The sequence below is a fragment of the Megascapheus bottae genome, chromosome 8 (assembly GCF_031878675.1).
Source record: "Megascapheus bottae isolate mThoBot1 chromosome 8, mThoBot2.hap1, whole genome shotgun sequence".
In the NCBI taxonomy this organism is placed as follows: Eukaryota; Metazoa; Chordata; class Mammalia; order Rodentia; family Geomyidae; genus Megascapheus; species Megascapheus bottae.
In genome coordinates, this window is record NC_143516.1 from 25,823,633 (window position 1) to 25,845,824 (window position 22,192).

General features: G+C 34.6%; 1 protein-coding gene and 1 long non-coding RNA gene across 10 annotated transcripts in view; one reads left to right on the forward strand and one right to left on the reverse strand.

The window, feature by feature from the left end:
* LOC150059682 (uncharacterized) overlaps nucleotides 1–22,192 on the reverse strand; it is a 722,023-nt gene that overhangs the window by 356,569 nt on the left and 343,262 nt on the right. The window lies entirely within an intron of this gene.
* The window catches only part of Ptprk (protein tyrosine phosphatase receptor type K), a 496,079-nt gene that overhangs the window by 279,413 nt on the left and 194,474 nt on the right, over nucleotides 1–22,192 (forward strand). For all 9 annotated transcript variants that reach the window (XM_090338157.1, XM_090338149.1, XM_090338150.1 and 6 more), the window contains exon 7: nucleotides 13,010–13,303. In XM_090338157.1, the coding sequence (XP_090194283.1) occupies nucleotides 13,010–13,303 (294 nt within the window). The remainder of the gene's footprint in view (nucleotides 1–13,009; nucleotides 13,304–22,192) is intronic.

Here is a 22,192-nt window from a genome sequence, read left to right on the forward strand (position 1 = left end):
CTAGGAACTTCTTTCCTTCTAAAGGGGGAATGTTTTAAATGTTATAAATTTCCATAGTGATTGATAGTGAAGATGGCATAGTTTCAAGTTGTAGCTTATTTAGTAACTGAACATTTTAACTGGAGATAATGAACTTGGTTTAGTCATTTCTTCCCTCTAGTAAATGGAAATTTGTTTAAAATAGGATCTAAGGGTTTACTACAAATGGTAATAATAGACACCTACTTAATTATCCCACATTGACCATGTGACAAGTTCTGTGATAGATGATTTACATATAATGTTTGTATACTTTAAGAACAGCAACATTTGTCATCACTCTTTACCAACAACTTAGGTAGACTTACTTTGTTCATGTTTCTCAGAGAGATTAATAATTCACATTCATCTGCACCAGCATACTGTTCTTTTTTTTTTTTTTTTGGTGAGTCATAGGGTTTGAACTCGGCCTGGCACTCTCCCTGAGCTCTTCAGCTCAAGGCTACCACCATACCCTTCAGTGAAGCCCCACTTCTCATTTTCTGGAGATTAATTGGAGACAAAGAGTCTTGGGTCCTTTTGTGCCTGGCTGGCTTTGAACCTTGATCCTCAGATCTCAGCCCACATTGTAGCTAGGATTATAGGTGTGAGCCACTGCCACACTATTCTTTTAATTTTTCTATATGGTAATACTACGTAAGAATTAATTCATTATGCTAGCATTAAAAAATGTTACTTGAAGCAATATTTAAATAAATAAGAATAAGAAAAAAAGATTTGTGAGATTTTCCTCTTAAATTTAAATGACATTCAATATTACATTTCTCTGGTTATTATCTTGTCACTATATGAACTGGTACATTTACTTTTAAATGCTTGGCTCTTGTTTTCAACTGTACTTTGCCTAGACAAGTAGCATGGTAGCCATACTCATGCAGATGCATAGGCATTTACAGTTTTTATTTAACTTAGATCCAAGGCCAGGCAATCTTTGTTACAATCTTGGAATAGCCAGACACAAGAATAGTTTATGCAAAGCAAAGAAATGATGTTATCATTCCTCTTAATGAAAAATCTCATATTTCAGAGTTAGTTGTTGGGGGAGGGAAATGAAAGAAAAAAACTTAATAACTTATTCTCTTTCTGAAGACAGTGTGCTTACTAAGCAAAGAATGTCTATCAGCACTTAATCTTCATTTCCTATGAATATTAAAATCATCCTCTGATGCTCAGCATGGTGGTGTTTTGAATGACCCAAACATCTTTGATGGAATCATATGGCAATACCAATCTCTCATGTTCTTTCTGTTGTGTCACTCCATATTCCCTCTATTACATTTTTGCATTGGGGTACAATCCTTAAAGACCTCAGCATGAGATTCTTCTTGGGGGTACTTTGAAGATGGGAATTAGTGAATTTTTTGGACTTCACTTTGTTTATTTTCCCCTGTAATTTTGAATTATGTTAGTGATTATTGAAGTATTATGTAGATATACATGAAAGTAATTTATAAATAAACACATCACAATAAATGTATACTTCTGTATGCCTCCACTACATTATAAAACGTCTTTAAAAGGCTGATAATTTTGTCCAAGTGGCAGAGTTCTTGCTTCTCAAATGAGGTCCAGCACTGAAAAAAAAATCCTTGAAAAAGGACTGGGATATAGCTCAGTGGCAAAATGCTTGCCTAGCCAGTGCAACATCCTAGGTCCAATCTCCCATGGAAAAAAAAAATCCTTAAAAAGTATCAACAATTGGCTGGGCACAGTGGCATATTCTTATATTCTTAGCTATTTGGTTGCTTGGGATAGGAAAGATCGAAGTTCAAGGCTAACTCATACAAAAGGATATAGATCTAGTGGTACAAGCTTCTCATCCCAGATATATAAGAAGAATAGGAGGAAGAGTGTATGGTCCAGCTTGACCTGTAAATGAGAGGACTTATCCACAAAAGAAGGGAAGCAAAAGGACAGGTCTCAAGGGATACAGTGCCTATATAATAAATACAGGTCCTGAGGTCAAACCCCAGAACCAATAAAAATAAAAAATATCAATAATAGAGATTTAGCTAGTCTATAATTATTCCTGTATATCTCTTATTAATATGACTAAGATATTGTATATTTGACCTCACTATGCCATCACAATTATTTTTGCATTAAAAGTTTCCGAATTTCACTTGTATGCCTGGCCAACCCTTTCTCACAAGCTATGTTTTGGTGCATATGGTCCCCAAGCATTTGTAGAGGAATCACTGTTCTTGCTGATATTTTCCTTTTGATGCCTTCCTTTACTACAAGCAGCCATTTTGTCTTAAAATGTAGTATTATAAAATAAATATAAATGGAGTTATTGTGTTCCAAATTCCTTTACAATAGTCTAGAATGGAAACATGATCTTTGCTGTGTAACTGAGACATTAACATGCAAATAAAATGTATATTTTCATTTCCAAACTAAATCCCCTTCTATTCATTCTCCAGATTTCTACCTCCTAAAGAAGACTATTGAGATGGTGATGTGATTATTTATTTATGGCTTTAGACTTAGGAAACCAAGCATAGATTGAAAACTTCCCTAGTTTTGCTACTGACTTGATTGTTATTCTTCGAATTACCTGGATGTTCTTTCTCTGAAATGTTAAGAACAGTTTAAGCTCTAAGAAAGCTGAAATGCGGATTAAATGATTATAGGAAAACTCTCCTATACTTATTAATGTACACCTTGTAGGAAAGGACCTACAATTTTCATTATAGTGTTTAATAATGTTCCCTGTCAGCTTATTATACTGAGAAGAATGTTTGTGAAATGTTAAATTTCCACAATATTCAATCATTCTGCAACCAATTCATTTCATAGATAATACATAGGAAGAGGGTAGATTTTGGAGAAAATAAGGTACAAATTTAATTATCTTACAGATTTATTTCATGGGTCCCAAAGCAATAAACTTTACTTCTCAAAATCCCTTCACCTTTTTATGTAGCTTACATATGATTCTAACCTTGTTTTTTATTTTTGCTGACTGATCAAAAATAGTATTTTGCTTTTGTACCTTTTTATTTCAGGCAGGTAATAAAGTTATTTCAGCAGTGTTTTTGAGTCATAGTGAATAAAATGCCCTAGTAATGCATAGGATATAAAATTCAATATGCAAAATTTCCAATTTCATTACTGAAATGATTCTTCTTATGTCAGCATTTTGACAGCAAGTAAAAGCAATGCCATAGAGATTAAATACTTTGATTCTACAGATCTTGAAGATTTAGAAAATGAATACACCTTGCATAATGACTTCAGATGCAAAAATGTAAGGTTGTTTAATATGAAGAATGACATATTTACCACAAGAATTTCTTCTTGTCCTTACCTAAGGTTTTTTAAGCCAAAAAAAAATGTATATATGTCTTTTTTCTTCTTCAAGGAATATGTATGTGTGCATGTGTGTGTGCAAGCTTGTAAGTGTGCCCCTATGCAAAAACAATTATACAAATATACCTATGCATAGATATACATATATTCTCTGATATGATTTCAATTCTATATGAACACATATCTATATAATAAATGTGTATTTGTGTGTATACATGAATAAAGGCAAGCAATTTTAATAGAATAAAGGTAAGAAATGGAAAATAGGGAGAAACATTTCCACCTCTTCAGGCAAAATAAATGGGAGTGCTGGTGCCCATGGCTTACATCTGTATCCCAGCTCCTCCACAGGCTGAGATCTGAAGATCTTGGTTCAAGGCCTGCCCAGGCATGCAAGTCCCGTAAGACTCTTATCTCCAATTAACTACTGGAAAACCAGAAGTGGCACTGGCTCAGAGTTCAAGCCCCATGACCGATTTCCCCCGCAAAAAAATATTAATGGGAGTAAAGATACAAAATAGCTATACTTACCTGTTTCCATTTTATTTTCTCTGCTGGGAGAATACTCACGGGGGTTAAATTATCAAGAACTGGTTCTGTTTATATTCCATGATAAGGTCTTTTCAGTTGTTACTTTAAACAAAATAGAGAGAATCTGACCAACTGAGGTATAGAAGAAAGTATCAGTGGCCCCTTTGCTTATCTCTCCCCCTCAATTAAGTACTGCTACCCCTTGCACAAACAGAACCAAGAGTGATCAATAATTGATGTATCTTCATAGGATAGATTTCCTCACAAAGAGTAAGATATGTAATGGTATCATACTAATCAGTTAACCATATCTATAAGAATCCATTCTTTGTGAATGCTTGGTTTTAGTTACTTTTGGAAGAGTTGACAGAACTGATTAGATTTTGCTGATTTTCACACATGATATCTTTTTTGGGTGTGGGCTGTCATGGGGCTTGAACTGTTTTTGGTGCTGTCCCTGAGCTCTTCAGCTTGAGGCTATCTCCCTACTCTTAAGCCAAGTCCCACTTCCAGTTTTCTAGAGGTTAATTGGAGATTGGAGTCTCAGGTCCCTTTGTGCCCTAGCTGGCTTTGAACCTTGATCCTCAGATCTCAGCCTCCTGAGTAGCTAGAATTACAGGCATGAGCCACCATACCCAGCCAAACAAGCTGTCTTCATATTAATAATGTCAGGATGGCCTGCAACTTGCTGTGTATTCTGAAGTGACCATAACCTCATGGTTTACCTGTTTTAGTTTCCCAAGTACTAGGATTACCGATATGTGCCCTCCTGTCCCTGTGACTCTGTCTTTGTTTTGACAAGTTACTCTTCTTTGGACAAATTTCTCTGAAGGTATCCATTTACCAAATTCTGTATGGTTTGGCTTTGACTGGCATGAGGTGTCCTGAATCCCAACACAACCTTCTTAAACAATTTAAAATAACCATGAGATTTGGGAAACTGGGCTTACCTAATATGCGATTCTGTGTTTAGTTTTATATGCTTAGCTTTGGTTGTCTCCTAGTATCATAAAAATGATAATGCAGTTCATTATTTTTCATAAAAGTGGTTGTGCAAAACATAAAGAGACAACAGTTGTAAATGTCTAAAATATAAAACAAGCAATGAAAGCATATAGTTAGATAAAGCGGGTTTTATTATATACTTAAAAGAAATCTATTGACAAGATAGGTATGTATATATGTGTTTGTGTATTAATAAACTATCTCTCTTTACTTTAAAGTCAGTTATAATGTATATTTATAAGTAGGAAGGAATGTTGCCTATCATAAATATTATCCTAAAATGATCTATGCAGTGAAAATAGCTACATTATTTTTTCACTTGTTAAAACATTTACAGGTTTCTGGGAATGGCTGTTCTAAGTGTTCTTGTCATTTGCAGTTTGGACTATCTATCTCTTAGATATTATTTTACTATTCATTGAAATAATCTGTAACATGTAGCTGTTTTCAGATATTAAGTTTCAGTTATATATTTTATATGATTAATGTGTTCAAATTTTATTTGTATTTGTATGTATTTTATATATTCAGATATCTTTGAAGATATGGGGGGATTTTTTTCTGTGGAAATGCTTTTAAAAAGCATTTAAAAATTTTATATCAAATCAAATTATTTGATTTGGCTAAAAGACAAAATAAGAATTAGTTCTATATTTGTAGCTGGGAGCTTTTTTACAAGCTACATATATCTTGTAATGCCAGTTGGTCACTAAGCAGTTGTTTAGAAAGTATTCTTACTTTCCAGTCAACTAACTCCTTTAATTAAATAGTAACATTTTGTAGGTGCTGTGTATCAATGTCAGAGCAATTGCCTGGCTACATGGCTCAGAATCAGAGGTAGTAAATCTTACTTTCAGCACACTTAATTTCAGCACCTGAAGAAAAATTTTGTAAATAAAATTACACAAGTGGGTCAGGAGCGTGGCCTAGTGGTAGAGTGCTTGTCTAGCATGCACAAAGACTCAGGTTCGATTCCTCAGTACCACATACATAGACAAAGCTAGAAGTGGTTCTGTGATTCAAGTGGTAGAGCTCTAGCCTTGAGAAACCCCAAGGACAGGGCTCAGGTCCTGAGTTCAAGCTCCAGGACTGCTCCTCCCCCCAAAAAACAGTATAGAAATATTACCATCTCTAAATGATGATTCTTAGAATCTAAGGAATTTGTTGGGATTGAAAATGTTAACTGTTGGGAAAAATATGAAAACCATGAAAGTATATTGCTCTTTACAACATGAACCTAGGTGAGAGCCCATAATTGAGGATACAGGTAGAATCTTGTTAAATAACTCGAAATGTTTTCAAATGTTTACTTCATGTTTCCAGCATTTGAAGAACAATAAAATGCAAGTATGCTGCCCAAAGAAACTGCTCCTCTTTATAAATGATCTACTTTCTGTTCATAATGAAGTGAAGATTATCTTCCTCTTCATCACTGATGTTATTTCCTGTCTGAAAACCCTCAGATACTATTCACTTATCCTCTTATCTCATTGAAGGATAATGCAAAAATTATTCTAGGGTAGCTCATAAATTAAATTCCCGAAATATTTGGTTTAATGATGTTATTTTTTCTTTCTATCAATTTCTCTACTGTCTATTCTTCCTTACATAAATATAGAGAGTGAATTTAAACAATAAGAGAAGTGAATATATTATGTAACAATCACATTTGGACTAAAATTTCAGTGAGATGAATACAAAGAAAATATAAAGTTTTTTCAAATTATCTGCTTAATTAATAAAATTGTACCAAATAAAAATTTGTCTCCTGCATATAGTCTAGCATTAAATTTTAATATAATTTCTACATTCTAAAATAGCATTACTTCTGGGGCTATTTCAATGTTCCTCATCTTATTTTTTTTATTCCTACCATGACAAATAATTAGTGAAAAGTAATATAGATAACTTTCAGTCATTTAAAAGAATCACTTCATCTGCCTAAAGCATTAGGAAATTATGTATGTATGTATGTATGTATGTATGTATGTATGTATGTATGTATGTATGTGCTGGTACTCATGCCTGATCCTAGGGCTTCATATTTTTTTTCCCAGTCTTAGGGCTTTAACTCTGGGTTTGGGCGCTGTCCCTAAGCTCTTCAGCTCACAGCACCAATTCTGGTTTTCTAATGGTTAATTGGAAAGAAGAGTCTCACAGACTTTAGTGCTCTGGCTGGCTTTGAACTGTGATACTCAGATCTCAGCTTCATGAGTAGCTAGGATTACAGGCATGAGTCACCTCCCTTGGCCCAAGTGCTGTCGCTGAGCTCTTCAGCTCAAGGCTACCGGGCTTCGCATTCTTCATTCTTGCTCAAGATTTTTACTCAAGGTTAATGATCTGTCACTTGAGTCACACCCTTACCAAAGTAACTAGAAATCATAATGCTTAAGCTATCTCTCGCAGGGTGAAGGAGATCCTCCTGCTCCATGCCTATCACAGGCTGAAAATGTTCCCAAATTGTATTGGGTTTTCATTGTTTTGTTTCATATATTTTTATTGTAATTAATAGAAGGGTTACATGATATTTGCCAGATAGATGGTGCATTAATTCACATACATTGATACCCTTTCACATGTCTTGGTACCCATTTCCCTCACCCCCACCCCCACCCCTCATTTTGTTTTCCCCCATTCCCTATCCAATTTCAAATAATCAAATACAAATATATCCGATATATCAGGTAGCAAAGTGAGATACTGTAACAATATGAGATAACCAAGGGACAACAAAAGAGATGAGAGATAACATAGTACCTTAAGAACAACAATCATTCATTCTATGGCTTATGTTTCTATATCCTAGAGATCCTTTCATTTAGCGTCCTACTATATGGCCTTTTGTATCAAGGTTTTGCTCTATTGCAAATCTCTGCTAGGAGAGCCCAAGGTTTCTACTGATTATGACAAATGAGGGAAACCAACTGAATGTTACATTATATTTCTTGATAGTATTTTCAGATGTGCTTATGTTCAGGAGTTAGGAATGGTGAGCCTATCTTGAATTGTGCATGTGTCCCCAATGCATTCACAATTTTCTGCAAATACATACCACTTACTAGAGACAGGAATGGAGAACGGAAGGGGATCATTGGCCAGAGGGGTTTGAAATAAAACCACGTACACCGGCAGACACAATTCATTCCTTTTGCTTAGGATCTTGGAGTGGCAAGGAGTAGAATTCTCTGACATTTTTATTTTGATTGAGTGCTCCTGATTTAGTTTACTGGGTTCAAGAACAATAAAATAATAGATTTTTTCCCTCTTAAAGTAGCAAAAATTGCAACAAAGCTTATTGTAATTTGCTCCAGAGGACCCAGGAGACTGAAGGGACATCACTGCCTACTTCTCTAGTGAGAGAGTTAATCTTAGAATATTTCATGCTAAGGCTTCATTGACAAACAAAAACCATTAGGAGAGAAATAGAATCACAAGGTGTTTTGTTTCTCTACTTGGAAAATGGATGTAGAAGTGTTATTTGCCTTGACATTTACTTTGTTACTGACATTTTCTGGCTTTGTGACTTCTGTTTGTGATTCTGCATTTTATTGATTAGGTGACACTTGATAAGCAACACATGCTTGTAAAATACCAATAGTATATTGATATTTTCTGGATGAGAATACATTTTTATAGTGATTTGCTTGAGTTTCACTACCTAATGAAAAAAAGTATTTGAAATACAAAATTAGTAAGTTAATTGAAATATATAACTGTGACATTATAAAAGGTAGGCACTAGAATAATGAATGTAAGTCATTAATTGGTAAAGTTTATCTTGTATTTTTGCGATTGCATGCTTCACTTCATACTTAGTGTGCACTTGGGATTTATTTCCACCATACCTTTGGGTCTAGTGTTGTATTAAGTTATGAAGAATATTAATATTGCTGCAGAACAATTACTTGTTCATTTGCTAACTGATTAAAATTCATGTATAATTTATCGAAATGAATAGGGATTTTATAAATAAATCTCCTTGCTCTCAAGGGTCCAAAAACAAAGTACATATGCTAATATAAATCTAGTTTTTGCCTCCAACATAAAAAATTAATATGTAGTGGTATATTACTCTCATTAATGTGAGTTTTCCTTTTCATAGTCATGCTGCTATTCAGTGCATATGTTTGGTGGACTCCTGTAATATCAGCACCATTCAGAATTGGAGCTAGTGCTTTGCATCTGAGATTGACCCCCTTTTTTGTGTGTGACATAGCTGTGAAATAGGAAACTGGCCACATGGCCTTGCTGCCTTTCCTGAGATGACCACACTTACTCTCACAGAATACTAATGTTGAATATTCATTTCTGGTTTTAAAATGTATGTACCCACTGGACAAAAAAGAAGCAATTAGTATCACTGATAGGGCTTGAGGTTTTATTTAGAAGTATTAAACATTTAAAAACTCTTTTGTATAATGCCAAGTTAAATAACTTGATCACAATTTCTGTGCTTTGAGTATATAGGACTGTGTGTATTGAAAGTTATCTTCCTCATTCCAAATTTTATTGTATTGATATGTCACTGTGTAAAGAAAGTAACCATAGAAACCAAATGTTTGTTTGGAATATTGTGGTTAGCTGTAGCTTCTGTCTCCTTTCCTCTCCTTCCCGTCTCCTTCGCTCTCAAATCTTGCTTGCTATTTTATTTTACTAGATGGCAACTCCTTGCAGTATTTCTTAAATTATTTTATCAGTATAGAGTTATGTATAAAGGTTACATTTACATTCATAAGGTGATGAGTACATTACTTCTTAAACAATGTTACCCCTTCCCATGTTTTTTCTCCCACTTTCCCTCACTCCCCCCCCCCACCAAGTTGCAAAGTTCCTTTCCTACAGTATTGTCTTGTGAGTATTGCCATTACACTGGTACATCCTTTATTTGTTTATTTGAATTAGGGAAATGATGGGGAAAAACAAGATGATGCTCTTTATTTTCTATGGCAAAGTATCAAGAGTGTCAAAGGCTCGATCTCATATTGCATAGAAAAACATAAGGCTAGGTTTCTGAAAAACCTATTAATTTGTAAATTAATGAATGTTATTCATGAATTATTTCTTCCTGTTCAACAGCATGCTCAGTTCCAGAACTGCTTAGAGCAATGCTGAACTGTAAAATGAGTGAGGTATTGTGGCTCTGGCATAGAATTCCAGAACTGTGGACTTATCATTGTTTTCTATTTTAACTTAAATTAGTCCATATATGAGCCATCTGGAATGAAAACAAATGTGGTACTCATGAGGCCACCCAGCTTATTAACCAAGTACAGTATGTTTTTTAAAATATGGCTAACATTTAGAGATGGGAAAACATTTGCATGCTTCCGCTTATGCATATCCCCTTTATAGTTCAGGATTTAGAGAAAATTATGTCTTTCTTCCTGACTAAAATAAAAATATTAGAAAACTCTAAAGTTCAGAGCTTTAGGCTAGTTGGTAAGATTTTATTTTGAAATGAAATGAATATCATTTTATCTGATAAGTGAAACTTTGAAACTATTTCGGCTTACTTTAGCTCTTTCCTTTCTTTCTTTCTTTCTTTCTTTCTTTCTTTCTTTCTTTCTTTCTTTCTTTCTTTCTTTATTTTTGAGAAAAGCTTCATAGAATTCCATTGTAAGATAGAAAATAATTTACCCGGGGTACAACTTTAACTTCATATTACTAAATCAGTTCGCAAAAAAGACTAGATTTTCTCTTTACCACATTAAAATCAGGTGTAAAGAACTATACTTTCTTATAAGTTGTTCTAAATGTGTATGATGGTTGTCGTACACATTTGTGTTTATTTTCTCTTTAAGCATAAGTGTAGTCAATCAAACAGTTGTATTGTTCTTTAAATAGCTAGTTTGAAGGGTACAGCCTTAAGGAGCTGATTATTTAATAAAACATTACTTGTATGGTTAAGGTGATTTTTTTTCTTTTTCTTTTTTTTTTGTTGTCTGTCATGGAACTTAATCATTGGGCCTGGATATTGTCCCTGAGCTCTTCAGGTCAAGGCTACTGCCCTACCTCTTTGAGCCATAGCACAACTTCTATTTTAATGATTAATTGGAGACAAGAGTCTCAGAGACTTTTCAGTACCCAGGCTGGCTTTGAACTGTGATCCTCAGATCTCAGGCTCCTGAGTAGAGAGGATTACAGGCATGAGCCACTGTGCCTGGCATTAAGGTGATTTTTGAAGTGAAAAAAATGTATTCAACTCAAATGTGCTATTTGTTTTATGCTAATTTCATACTGAATTTAGTTTACATTGTCCATTCTTCCTTCACAATGTTATGGATGCCTAATATCTACAAAGACTCAATAGGAGCAGTTACTCAGTAAATATTTGCACTGAATCATGGCGTATTCGTGGAAATTATTTTCGCTTCTGTGAACTTAGATGAATTAAATCAGCTTGAGACAACTAATCTGTCTCATTGTAGAGATCTGTGCCAGATATTTCTGTCCATAACAGCAGAATTACAAGCTGAAAACTCTTGATTCATTTAGACTTACATAAGAATGTGAGGGTTTTTTAAATCATAGTTTCTGAATATCATGTATTGCCAGTGGATAATATCACAGAGCCGGTCTGTACCTAAATGTTAACCTATATTGGTTTCTTCTCCAGTCCACCTTTGTGTAGGTTGATTAGTGTGAGGGAAGTATTTTGTGGTTGCATTCAGATTTTCCTTTACAATGTTTGCTCTATTAAAAAATAATGTTTAGGGTTGGGAGTTTGGCCTAGTGGTAGAGTGCTTTACCTAGTATGCACGAAGACCTGGGTTTGATTCCTCAGTACCACATACATAGAAAAAAGCCAGAAGTGATGCTGAGGCTCAAGTGGTAGAGCTCTAGCCTTCAGAAAGTCCAAGGACAGTGCTCAGGCCCTGAGCTCAAGCCCAGGACTGGCAAAAAAAAAAAAAAAAAAGCAATCTTTAAATCAATTTTATGGCAGTTACTGGTTTAGAAGAGTAACATTTTGCTTCATACTCTTTTAACTTCTCGGTGAAGTGTGAGAAGTGTTTTAGAAGTTAAAGGCATCCCTTTCATTCTCAGTCCATTCATTAGAATTTCATGTCATTGTATTTCCCATGAAAGACATACTGACAGATCTAAGGCTGCTTTACCAAATGTCCCTCTCAGAGGCTAAGGTTAAATAGAAATTTGTGATTTTTTTCCATGGTGTCAATTTCATTTTCCCACTCTGTGAGGTAAGTATGTAAAAATCAGTGCCTTGCCATATAGGATGAGGCTAAATGAAAGGACCTCCAGGATATGAAAACAAGAGCTATATAATGTGCGATTCTTGTTTTAGTGAACTATGTTATTTCTCATCTCTTTTGTTGTCCCTTGGTTATTCTCATATTGTTACAGTATCTTACCTTGTTAGCTGGCATATTGTATATACATTTATTTGCTTATTTGAAATAGGAAAGGGAAGGGGGAAAACAACATGGGGGGGAAGGGAAATAGGGACGAAAACATGAGAAGGGTTATCAATGTTTGTGAAGTATTGTACCTTCTATTTGGCAAATATAACTGTAACCCTTCTATTAATTACAATAAAAAGAAATCAGCAACTTGGTCAAATATAGCTCCTTCTCTTATCTGCTGGTACTGTGAAGAAATAAGGAACAAAAATATCTATCTGTGTATCTTTCTTTCTTTTCCTTTCTTTTTCTCTTTCTTTCTTGTTCTCTTTCTTTCTTATCTGTTGGATCTTATCAGTGGATCAATCTACCTACCTACCTACTTACCTAACCTGGCCATTTTAATTTTTACATGAAGCAGGGTATTAATAATATGCTCTTTCCATTTGGATCTTATGAGGCATTGATCGCCAAGTAGATGTTCTTCATGTCCTTTCTGTACTGTCGTTTATAAGTTTATACCACAGAGAAGCAAGGATTCTTTTTGTGAAAAGAGTACATGCAAAAGTTTTCAAAACTTAAAAAAAAAAAAAAGAAGTCCAGTGGCCAGGTTGTTCATCTGACTTTCTTTTCGACACTTATTTATGCTTCTTAATGAATGATTCATTGTCTTTAGTGTTTTGCAGATGCTGACACATTTTTGTATTGTCACATTTTGGACTTTTTTTTTCCTAATGAGAGTGTACATGCATCTCTTACAGAACCACCAAGACCCATTGCTCCTCCTCAACTGCTTGGCGTTGGGCCTACATATCTACTGATTCAACTAAATGCCAACTCTATCATTGGTGATGGACCCATTATCCTGAAGGAAGTAGAATATCGCATGACATCAGGATCCTGGACAGAAACCCATGCAGTTAATGCGCCGACATACAAGCTGTGGCATTTAGATCCAGATACTGAATATGAGATCCGTGTCCTACTTACAAGACCTGGTGAAGGTGGAACCGGACTGCCAGGACCGCCGCTGATCACCAGAACAAAATGTGCAGGTAAGACTCCACCTTAGAAATATTTCATAACAGTATTGGATAATATCCACCCAACATTACAGTGTCAAACTATGGGGCATACAATGTGAAAAACTGCTCTAGGAAGTCTCTATTTTGGTTATGTCATAATTCAGCTGGTACAGGAACAGTGTCAATACTTACTACCATTCTATTATGAATCTGGAATCTTTCTTTGAAGGTGTGTTTGATGAACTTTTTTTTTCAGCATAAAGAAAAAAATCTCTTGATAACTGCAGGAGGTAATTTTTTGAGAGATTTCTTTTGTTTGAGTAACACTGAAAACTCTTGTGCTACTTGGGAATTATCTTCCTCAGTAATACTATCATAGTAGATGAAGAACTGTCACTACACAGTGCCACAACATGATAAATAAATACTTCATACAGAAAAATTCGATTGTTGACAATTTTTTCAACTGCTTGATGGCCACCGTAGGATCTTCTCTCCTCTCTGTCACAGTTTCTGTCTCTGTCTCTGTCTCTTTCTGTCGCTCTCTGTCTCTGTCTCTCTCTCTGTCTCTCTCTCTGTCTCTCTGTCTCTGTGTCTCTCTCTGTGTCTGTCTCTGTCTCCTCTCTCTGTCTCTCTCTCCCTCCCCCCCCCCCATCAGTTCTGGAGCTTCAATATGCGCTGGGCACTGTCCCTGAACATTTCAGTTCAAGGCTAGTGCTCTACCACTTTAAGCCACAGCACAACTTCCGGTTTTCTGGTGGTTTACTGGAAATATGTGTATTAAAGGACGTTTGTTTCCAGGCTATCTTTGAACTATGATCCTCAGATCTCAGCCTACTGAATAGCTAGGATTCTAAGTTTGAGCCATCACCAGCACCCAGTTACAGATATATTTTCTTTGTTATTTCCTCACCATACCTGAAACCAAGTGTTGAAAACAGCAGTAGGTGAACTGAACACTAAGAATGGAATAAAATACAAAGTAATGTTTTATGTATCTTTTCTATAATATATTGTTACAAGTTATTTGAATATACATTACAATGCAGTGGGTTTTTTTTTTTGTCTTTTTTCTTTTTTTAAGACTACCCCACAGCTTTAGTTCCTGTTGTTGATGGTTAATCAGAGATAAGAATGTCATGGCCTTTCTTGCCCAGGTTAGCATTGAACTGTGATCCTCAGATCTCTTCTTGCTGAGTAGCAGGAATTACAGCCTTGAGCAACCAACACTCAGGCATTGAGTTGTTTATATATATATTAATTGCACCTCTCCAAGGAGCCTTACTAACTGAAGGAAGTATACTTGCTCAACTATCCATTTAATAGTTAGTAAAGTCTAACAACTTGGTGATTATCCTATTTATACTTGGTCTTTTAAAGTTGTAGAAGATATATTTTTATCTCTAAGGCAGGGTTACAATTTGCTTTCAATATTCTGTAGTGCTGTATCCCCCTGTTTGAGGTCATAAAACAGTTCTTACTGAAGTAGGTAAACTTTCTGATGGGAGTTACAGTGAGCCCACAATCTCAGTACTCAAAAGAGGTCATTATAATGGGGAAACAATGTGGAGCCTGAGAAGTAGTTTATTCTCCATTACAAAATTAGCATCCTGTTTTAGCACAAAAAGATAATCAAGGGTCCATTATGTTAAGTATATTTTTACATACTTTTTTATTGAAATGATCTTTTTTCACATTTAATTCTTATAATGTATATACAAATTACCATAGTCAGTATGGATTTGCCATCCCATTCATCTTCTTCCTGACTTCCTTTCCTCATGAGAAAATATCCAATCTATTTTCTTATTTTTATTCACATCAATTCCATTTTTATTTTATTTTGTCTTCATTTTTATTTTAAAGTTGCAGTACAACAGTTACCATACTGAACTTTTTTTTTGTTAAATCTAGGGATTGTTTGCAATTGATCATTACTGTGAGAAGTGTAGAAATTTCACATAAATTGGACTGTGGTTTAAGGCTAGTGATAATGAATCAAGTAAGTGAAATCACTATGTTAATCAACATTGATTTATCTTTAGTGAATGTGTATGTTCAGTGTGCATATTAAAATGTGTTATGTAAAACTGGCTCTATTATGCTTGGAGGTGTTTTAATCTGAGAGCAGCCTCATTGGTATCGGAGGGAATAGAGTAAAAATAAATCATAACTCCTGCCTATCTTAGGAAATGCCTTGAAATGTTGCAATTATATTAATCTTTTTTATCTTATTCTTTGTTTCAGCAACATTTAATTTGTGTACTCTTAATGGAATTAGATAGTATTAGGCTGAATCATTAGTGATTTCACTTTTAACTAGAGAGTTTTCACATGTGATGAGTCGTTGTCACACATGTTTATTATAGTTAATTAATGTCCTCACAAGTTTTGGCTGATGCCAAGTTCTTGGCTGGTCTTAAGGAGTGTGAGATAATCAAGTTCATTTTGGATTTGAGAGAAACCATGGTTACCAAATCACTAGGAATGTTTTATTCTAATATAAAAGAAGGGCACCTTATGGAAGGATATATGATATTTATCTTTAAACATTCCCTAAAAAGAAGTTGAACATAATTTATAAACATGGTATATCGAAATATAAAATCAGTACCAGTTTACATTAGGATGTCCATCTCCTTTCCTTCCTTCCTTGTTTCCTTCCTTGTTTCCTTCCTGCCTCCCTCCCTCCCTCCCTCCCTCCCTTCCTTCCTTCCTTCCTTTTTCTCTCTCTCTTCCTTCTCCTCCGCCCCTCTCACTTCCACTTCCTCCTCTTCATCTAATACCTGCTTTCTCTTTTCTCAAATTTCAGGTTCCAAATATTTTATAAGTACCATCATTAGTCTCCAGTGCCTACAAAAGCCAATTCAAATTGTGATAACTCTCTAGTAAATATTTCTAAAGCTTAAAAATTCTTTATAATATAGACAAATAATCCTTTTGAGATATCAAACATAATCTAATTCTGTGAAACTTACCTTCCCTGGTCACTGACCAGCACTCAATGCTCCATCTAAAATCAGTCCTATTTTAATCAGGGAAAGTGTGCTACATTCTGAATGTAGAATCTTAGCCATTAATATCTTTTGGTTGAATAAATGTTTACCTTGAAGTTGCTATTTTAATATGACATACATGTGACATCACCTGGAAGGGTTTTTCAGAAATCTTTGCATTAATTTTCTGTATCATAGAGAAAACAATTTACAAGAATAGATTACTTACCACTTACAATTTTTAAATCCCATTTTAATGCATTTGGATCACTGCCATTTTATTTCTGGCAACAGTATCTGTTGTTTACTTTGAAGTAATCTGTCAATATTTGATTTTTCATCCAGGCAATTGAAAAGTTTTACTTGAATGTATAATGAATGAAATTTTACCCTTTGCTTTTGGAAAGAGAATTTGTATTTATAGTATATCAGTATTGATTTGCACTACTACTTCAGAATCAGCATGTTATGAAGCTATACCATATCTTTTGTTTTCACTATTAGATATACCATTATCATATTTTCAAATTTAGCAAATCATGTAGTGACTTCTCTAGCAGCTCCCATCTCCATTACATGATGCTTTAGGAGGCAGAAAGCCCCAATTCTCATTTTTCCTCCCTCTTCCATCCAGCCTGCCCTGGCCCTTAGAATAGTTGAAATGTGTAAATGAAATGACAATAAGTTCTTGGAAGTAAGTTCTTCCACTTTTTTGCAACTACAGTACATTGTACTTAAGATTTCAATATAAACTATATTTTTGGACTTTAAGCCCTGTTTAAAGAGTATGAAATGTGTTTATCCATGTCTGAAAATGTCCTACCTTGTTGGCAAAGCTATTTTTTTGTTTACTTTCTAAAGTACATTAAGTTCATTTGGTAAAGTACAATTACCTGCTGCAGGGTCTCTCAAGTTGGGTTAGGTGGAAATTACAGCTTCTCTTGGCTGAAGCCACCCACGCCTGCTTCCTGCTTCTCAATAAACCTGAGGGGTATGATTATTCTACTGTTAGTCTATAGCTCCACTCATGCTATTGTTCACATAACATTTCTCCATGCATTATATATAAATTTTGAAAAGTGCTATAAATGTGAAGCTGTCTTCAATGGGAAATAATTCAGATACTCAATCAGAGAAATCACTCCTCCATGTCTGTTACCTCTGGGAATAACATCTGGGATGGATGCTAGGAAAATACAGTCTCTCTCTCTCTCTCCCCCTTATTAAATGGAAATAAAATATGCCCTCATCGTGAATTGTCTGCCTTGCATGCTTTTGCAAGTGCACGTTAAAATCGCTCTTTTAAATTGCTTTCTGCCTTAAACAGCTTCATGATGAACTGACATTTGAGCAGCATCTCCTTCATAGGGAAGGTCAATAGTTCAGAGTGTCCAGAATGTAATATAGTAACACATTCTGGGAAAACTACTCTGTACCCTTGTATTGAACTTCAGTGCTCTTTGCAACTTTTAGTAAAACGTGTAGCTGCATAAGGCACTGAAATGGAAAGTGTCTTTTTCAAATGTAAACATTTATTAAAAGCCACAATTTGAGGAATGAAATCTTAAATCTTTTTTTAACAGTTTTTTTTGCATTTTTTATTGTAATTAGTAAAAGAGTTACATGATATTTGCCAGATAGAAGGTGCATTAATTCACGTACATTGATACCCTTTCACATGTCTTGGTACCCATTTCCCTCCCCCCCCCCACACCCCCCACCCATCTTGGTTTTCCCCCCTTCTCTATCAAATTTCAAATAACAAAATACAAATAAATTCAATATATCAGATAACAAAGTGAGCTCCAGTAGCGCAATCGGTTAGCACGCGGTACTTATAAGAAATCTTAAATCTTTAGATATGAATTTCATCAGCAAAGTTGTAACATTGAATTTTGATATGTTGTATGATAGTTATCTACTGGAAAGACCAGGTTACTGCTGGCACTAAAGAAAGTAAACTACTCTTTTAAGAATTCTCTTTTGTTCTTGAAAGGATGACATTGTTCGATTTAAACTGAAGGCTTATATCGGTACTGATATTTTTTGAAACATAAGTACATGATCTTTTGTCTTTGTGAGTGAGAGTTTAATAAAAAGCAATGCTACTATTACTGAAATCAAGAAAACTAAACATTTAAAAAACGTAAGAAAGTACTGGATATCAGTCATTTTTCTTAAATATTAAAACAAAAACCCAATTTTGAATCTTCCTACTGAGTAATAATCTCAGTTAACTGCAGTCTGTTTTTCAGATTGTGTAGAGGACAATGACAATTTGAGAAACATTTCCAGCACCTTTTGTTGGCTTCTTTCTTTGTTAGGCATCTGGATTATGTACTGGATTCTCAAGTTATACAAGGAGTGCTTTGCCTGTCGGCCTTTGTGGTCACTAACAACAGACATGTAAACAAAGCAAAATGTTAAGAAGATATGAAGAGAATTCCAAGTAGAATCCACCAAATGTTTAATACAATGGTAAACACTGCAGATGTTTTACAGCTTCTGAAAATAAATGGATGCAATGGATCACAGGTTGTTTCTTGGCTTGTAGTTTAAACATGTCTGGTGGTATAAGCTTTGGCTGAGTCCTACATGACTCAATTGTTTTAAAGTTGATTTCCTGAAACAGGGACATGACTAGCTTGGTCTTACAAAGGCAATCCCTTCCCAAAACAAAATGGACTAGATTTGAGAAAAACATACAAAGCAGAGAGAACATGAAAACATATTCATAATTTATATAAAAATATTTCCTATGATCTTTTCTTTCTAAGAGAAATAGAAAACTCTGTAAATACTTAGGCAATATTACCATTTTTGGAAATTTCAATATATTTAAAATTCTTAATATTCAGTAGAGGTTTTACAGGTATTTTGTAATTGAGTTTTTAGTTTAATGTGCAGCTTAGTTCATTGTTTGAATCTCATTGTGTAATTATTTTAAAGGAAAAAAATCATGAATGGGCAGAAATTCAAGTGCTAGTATATATTTGATGAACTAGATACATACTTTCTAAGTTTGATCAATGACTCAAGTTGTGCTTAGTTGTATCTTCTGTAGAAGATATAAGATACGACAAAATTTCTACTATTTGGCAAAAATAGTCTAGCTTTATACAATATAACTTCACAGTAAAAATAGATACTTCAATAAATTTGAAATTCCTGCATCAATTTCTGATCCAAATATTTTTTTCCCAAGCACTATTAAGTTTTCTAAAAAAGGTGAAATAATGTTACGCTAGACAAACCCAGAACGCATCCCTAATTCCTTATCTGTGCTATCATAGAATATACATATAATGAGTCTAATCAGTAATCACTTCATTGGTTGCTTTGCCTTCCTTCTTTACTTTCCAATCTTCTAAGAATGTCTATGCAACAGATGGAGGAATTATAAGTAAGGCTGTTATTCACCTTGTAATTTAAATCATCAAAATAATTTTGTGGGAAATCTGAGCATTACAAATTTGAGAAATGCTATTCTAAATATTTATGGAGAGAGAAGCAGTTTTAGCAGGTAATTGACTTCAGTGTATTCAGCTAAAGGTCATGGTAGGTTCTAGCCAAGAGTGATGAAAGCTTAAGAAACATGAAATCATGCCTACTATGTCCCTTATTTTTTAATCTTTACTTGTGAAACAGAATATGCAATCATACAATCCATGGCATAGTCCCTTATAGGTGACATCATCCTTAAAAATGTAGTTACCTCTATTAACTAGAGTTGGTTTATTTTCAGCTTCAATTTTTCTCTTCTGATTTACATTGTTGATGAAAAACATTTGGCAGCCTGTGAAAATTACACTATATTTATTTGTCCTTAGTACATTACCACATGTTGAGTCTGTTAATGTTATCATTAAATACTCTTTTTATTGGCTCCATTTGTTTTTATTGAATTTTTCATACTGAAAACAAGTTGACAGGTGGAAATGATTGAATAACAGCATCAGTCTCATGATATATCATGAATCTTCCCCAAGTCTTAAGGATTCTTACTTGATATCAGCAATTTGAAATAGGTTTAACAAGAAAAAAATCATATATGAAATATATCAGGTGCTGGTGGCTCATGCCTGCAATCCTAACTACTCAGGGAGGCTGACATTTGAAAAGATTTGAGCATCATGGTTCAAAGCCAGACTGGGCAGAAAAGTCCATGAGACGCTTGTCTCTAACCACCAGAAACCCAGAAATGGAGCTGTGACTCCAAGTGTCAGTGTGTTAGCCTTGAGCAGAAAAGCCAAGACTTGGAATTCAAATCCCATGATTTTTGACTTACAGAAGGAATGGGGAGAGAGGAGGATAGAAGAGGGGAGAGAGGGAGAGGGAAAGAAGAAAGACAGAAGAAAAAGAAAGGAAGAAAGAAAGAAAGAAAATAATATGGGTGTCTAATGGGAAAAAAATGTATGAAACCAGACTCAGGGGCCCCTGCTTGTACATTTGTGATCTCTCTGATGGCTAGTCATATTCATGCACAAGGATGTATTCATGAGCCTCTTCCTTTTAGATAATCTACCTCTTCTATCTTCAGTTGTCATTCCCTGTTTATTTTTTTTCTTTGAATTACAATATGTATTCTTTGCTTTGTGATAACATTGAGTTTGTGATAACATTTGTTTCGTTTTTGAGTAGCTGCTGGAGAAGGTCAGCCAAATGATTTGTTTTAAACCTCACCATTCTAAACTCTTATTCATTTTTTGATGGAATGTTGGTTAGGTGATATTGTACCATTCCTATTTTTTCTATCATATTTCTATCATTTTCTTTAACTTTTCTGAATCTGCACATGCTAACATTGCCTAGAGACCTAATTTTCAGGTCTTTGCTACCTTATTACAGAGTAGTATTACTTATAAGCATTATATGTAATTATAACAATTATAGAGATGACTTACACAACCTCAGAAAAGAAAAAGAAAAACAGCTTATTTGGAAGAAAGGGGCATGTGGTGAAGTCCAATCTAGAATCTTACAAAACACATCAAACTTTTGGAGCCCAGTAAAAATTAAATTTTAAACAGTAGAAACTCATGCTATTCATATTATAGTAGGCAAACCTGTGCAAATTGAGCTGTCCTTACATATGATCTAGAAATCATTGACCAAGGTCCATTTTAATTATTTCATCTAAACCATGTTAGTGACTGTGAGGTTAAATATTTAACTGTCTTTTCATGGTTTTGACATTATTTTCTATTTCTCTATATTTTTCTCTACAGTAAGAACGTAACAAATGACCAGATCAAAGTTTATTTTTATGTTACCCAAATCACTCTTTTAATATATCTTCCATATTTGCTTTTGCCATTAAAATAATTTATTTAGATCTGGAATCTGTTTTAAACTTATATTACCAAATAACACTCAGAATTGCATTGTTCCAAGGCTCAGTGCTGGTGACTCACACCTGTAATTTTACCAACTCAGGAGGCTAAGACCTAAGGAAGACAGTCTGGGCAGGAAAGTCACTGAGGCTCTTATCTTCAATTTACTACTTACAAAAAGATGGAAGAGGAAATGTGGCTCAAGTCATGGAGCACTAGCCTTGAGCACAAAGGCTCAAGAATAGCACTTAGGCCCTGAATTCAAGCCCTTGGTTCCCCTCTCCCCTCCCCTCACCCTACACAGTCATTATTCCCAAGTCTCTTTTCATGCTTCTCCATCTGTCTTTTTAGTATTATGTATATGTGAATGGCCTCTAAACCAATCAGATTTACTCTGCTTAATTGGAGAAAAATGACGAGGGCCCACTATCACTTAAGTTTGAATTATTTGAAGGTTCACTGCTATAAGTACCATAATCAGTAAAGAAATTCACATACCCAAATTGTTTTGTACATTTTGTGGGATAAACAATACCACATTTTACAAAAAAAGAACTTTTGAAAAAGCAACTTTCATAACACTTCTGTAG